The 3,729-nt window shown below is 47.2% G+C and overlaps 1 protein-coding gene across 2 annotated transcripts in view; it reads right to left on the bottom strand.

The window, feature by feature from the left end:
- Positions 1–1,480: 1,480 nt before the first annotated feature.
- LOC112829360 (transcobalamin-1-like) overlaps positions 1,481–3,729 on the bottom strand; it is a 12,317-nt gene continuing 10,068 nt past the window's right edge. For both annotated transcript variants that reach the window (XM_025878869.2, XM_025878871.2), the window contains exons 7-9: positions 3,213–3,399; positions 2,088–2,206; positions 1,481–1,704 (exon numbers count right to left, since the gene is read on the bottom strand). In XM_025878869.2, the coding sequence (XP_025734654.1) occupies positions 1,643–1,704; positions 2,088–2,206; positions 3,213–3,399 (368 nt within the window). In that variant the 3' untranslated portion in view covers positions 1,481–1,642. The remainder of the gene's footprint in view (positions 1,705–2,087; positions 2,207–3,212; positions 3,400–3,729) is intronic.

The raw sequence follows: 3,729 nt of genomic DNA, 5'->3' as shown, positions 1-3,729 counted from the left end.
TGTGGTTTCCAAATGTCTTTGCCGGAGGCGGAATTGCCCCGCCCTTGTCGGTCCGGGCTAAGGAAGCTGCTCCGGTTTGCTCCCAGGAGCCCCTGTTCCCTGCAAGCTCTCGGCACAGCCTTGGAGGACCAGGGCAGAAATGGTGGCCTCCCAATCTCCACCTGGAGGAGCTGAGAACTCAGGGCCCCGCTCCTCAGTGTGTCCCCAGAGAAAAGCAGTCACTCCCGTGTCCCCGGTCTCCGGCCGCACTCCGTGCTCACCCGGCCTGTGACCGAGCATTTCTATCTCTGGCACCCGACCCCGCACGGAGTCTCCAAACCCAGCAGATCCCTGCAGTGCGTTCCCGCACCGCTCCTCCCCGGGAAGGAAGGGGAGTCTCCCCGGCTCTGCTGCTTGTTGGGTCCCTGCTGGGGGAGCCGTGCCCCGACTGGGCCGCAGATCACAGTTTATGGCAACCCTGAGCTGAGAGCCCGCGACTCTGCTCCGTCTCTGCAGCCAGCTTCCCCGCTCTGATACCTGGGAGCTCTGGCGCACTCAGGCACCCCCGGTCTCTCCGTGACCCCAAGGGTCCTGAGACCACACTGTCCCGGGAGGATTCCACCCCCCGCTTAGCCACTGCAGCGACGTCCCTCCGCCGAGCCAACTTCTAAAAGGTCCGATTTTGTGCTCCGCGGCTCTATCACTTGCCAGAAGCGGCCGGCGGAGGCCCCTCCCCCGCCGTCTATCCTCCCGAATATCGCCTCGGATTCACTTCTCCGCACGCCCTACCTTCCAGTAAGTGGTCGCTTCTCTGTTCAGAGAGTTGTTGCTACTCTCCTGTTCGATCTCCTGTTGAGTTCGTAGGTGTTCAGAATGGTTTGATCCCTATTCAGCTGAATTCCTGAGACCAGACAAAATCTAGGTCTCCTACTCCTCCGCCATCTTGCTCCGCCCTTATATATAAATTTTTAAAAACGTGAATTCTACTGAAATGAACATCAAAGGTGATTTTTTTCTGCATGTGTATTTTGATGATATGACTATCAGAGTGATTTTTATGGTGAAGTAAAAGGAAAATACATGTGGAGAGGAACAAATGGAACCCAAGGGAGCTAGCTGGAGGAGGGGATGATATTATTCCTGAGACTTTATGGACTGATCTTTTATGTAGAAGTCTCACCTTTCCCTCTTTCTCCAGAGCAGTATTTTTCTCTCTACGCACTGCTTTTCTGAGGTCAGTATGTCCACTCAGTTAGTCCCTTACGTCTGGGCCTCAGAGAGCTATCTCCCTACAGATTTTCTACCTGATCTCATTGGCTGCTGCTTCAACATTAGATCTAGAACCTTATTTCTATTCCCACCTGCTGCGTGAGGTCACTCGCACAGTCAGCAGTGGAACTTTGAGTAGAACTCCACTTAGACACGTGGTCTAATCTCCTTTCCCTTCCCTCTTCCCTCTATCAATAATCCCCCTTGAAAATGAACTGAATAGAACATGCTCTTTTTGTATTGCTGTTGATATTTTATTGAACACACAGAGAGGGGGAGGTTGTTGACCCTTCTTTTGAAATTGGAGATGAGAGAAAAGAAAGGCATGAGGCCAATCTCTGCCTACAAATCCACTGCAAAAGGATTTGATCCAGCTGAGGAAGGTTTGAATTTATTAGTATGTGCTCCAGCGAACCTCCAAATCATCTCCGGCATGGACGACGTAACTACCAGCTCCTGAAAAGGAAGAATAAGTGAATCAAATGATTATTTTTTAAAGATTATTTATTTTAGAGAGAAGGAGAGCCTGAGCAGGGGGAGGGGCAGAGGAAGAGGAAGAGATTCCTCTTAAGCAGACTCTCCGCTGAGTGTGGAGCATTACATGGGGCTTGATCTCACAACCCTGAGAGCATGGCCTGAGCTGAAACCAAGAGTTGGATGCTTAACCAATGGAGCCACACAGGCATCCAATGGGTCAAATGATTTAATCACCAAATTACCAAATAATGGATCTCACTTTCCCAATGCCTTGGCACATTCCTCATCAAAGCTCACCCCCTCACATCTGGATGTTTGGGGCATTGTCACCCTGTGGGGCTTTTTAGCACTCTTTCCCTTACCTTTGCTCAGGGGTTCGCCATTGCTCAGGAGCTCCCAGTAGGTCCTATCAGTAGTGTTGGCCTTTATGCCCCGAACCGTGGTGATGTAGGGGCCCCATGAGGTCTCCTCTGCTGTGAAACTGTGGGGACAATAAATGGGTTACAGGAACTTAGAATTTTCAAAGGCAACCTTCCATGGGCATTTCTCAAACTTCAATGTACCTAAGCATCATTTGAAGCCGTTATCAAGAAAAGCAAATTTCCTGGCCCCGTCCTCACATACTTTGATTCTGTATGTCTGGGCAGGGACTAGGAGGAATCTGCATGTGTCATAAACACTCCAGGTGATTCAGATGCAGGCACTCCACAATCTATGCTAAATTGGAGGAATAATGCCTATTTCTGTCCCTGCCTCCCTTCATGGTAGACACTCTGTAGTCAACAACTGCTAATTTTCTACCCGAAGATAGTAACTGTTAAAGGTTGTGTGTGTGTGTGTGTGTGTGTGTGTGTGTGTGTGTGTGTGTATAAATAAACTTTCTCTATAGCATCTTATATCATGTTGCTAGACAAAGTAAATGCTAATTAGATTTAGGGAGTCAAATGAACCATACCTTTCAGAGGCAAAGTCAATATCTTAATTTTAATATTTGACCTCTTTAGGCCAGCTAACCTTAATCTAGGGGTCCATGAATCTCAAAGGGAGGAGCATGGAGAGACTTAAGGGCATTTGTGAAACCTCTGATTTAAAGGACAAGTTTTGTGTGTATGTTCACCTGTCTGGGATCAGCATCCACAGCAACTCTTCTGATTTTCAAAGGGGTCAATGATTAAAAAATAATGACCCAGTGTTCTGAACACACAATGACTGACCTAAGAGGTTCTCTTTGTTGAAGGCATTTAACTGACAGAAGAGAGATCCCTGGGCCTTATTTACCCATTAAGTGAACATTAATTTCGTACCTACTATGTGCTAGAAGATGAAAAGTCTCACCTTTTCTTAATCCCTGCCATGAGATGTAGATGGACAGCAAAGTACCAATAAAGAAGTGTTTCGAATGTACTTTGTATTTAGGTGCTTATGTATTCTTACTGAGTCTTTCAAAATCACCAAATACCTTCACCTTAGGTTATGTACAGACATACCTAAATAGAGCTGCATTTTCTTTCTGAGCTTGTTCCATCACATTTAAGAAAACAGAACCATTTGCCACAGAGACCACAATGCGATCTTTTGCATTATTGATTACCACAGAGTAATTTACTTTGATTTGTGAGGCTGAAACAGCAGGTGTCACTGATATAGGCTCCTGAGTGGAGATGTGGAAAATATCTGGCAGAGACAGAAAAGCAGAGAATTCCTATTCAGAATAATAAAAATGATGCTAGAGTTTACATACCTATCCAACCCCTTCTTCAGGCCTCCTTTCCTTTATGCAGAAGAGGATTTGCTACAAGGAGCAAAATCATCAACCAAGGGGCAGATTTCTTGTGTGACTAAACCAGATAGGCACCAGCTTGTAATTATATGGTTCGGCTCCACTCCCAGCTATTTAAGCAAGTCAGTTGCCCTGTCTCCTGTTTCTCACCGACCCTCCTGAGTTTTCCTTTCCTTTCCTTCCCTCCCCTCCCCTTCCCTTCCCTTCCCTTCCCTTCCCTTCCC

The sequence above is a fragment of the Callorhinus ursinus genome, unplaced genomic scaffold (genome assembly GCF_003265705.2).
Source record: "Callorhinus ursinus isolate GAN/ISIS: 27379988/994484 unplaced genomic scaffold, GSC_fseal_2.0 scaffold51, whole genome shotgun sequence".
Lineage (NCBI taxonomy): Eukaryota > Metazoa > Chordata > Mammalia > Carnivora > Otariidae > Callorhinus > Callorhinus ursinus.
This window is presented reverse-complemented; position numbering and strand designations above follow the sequence as displayed.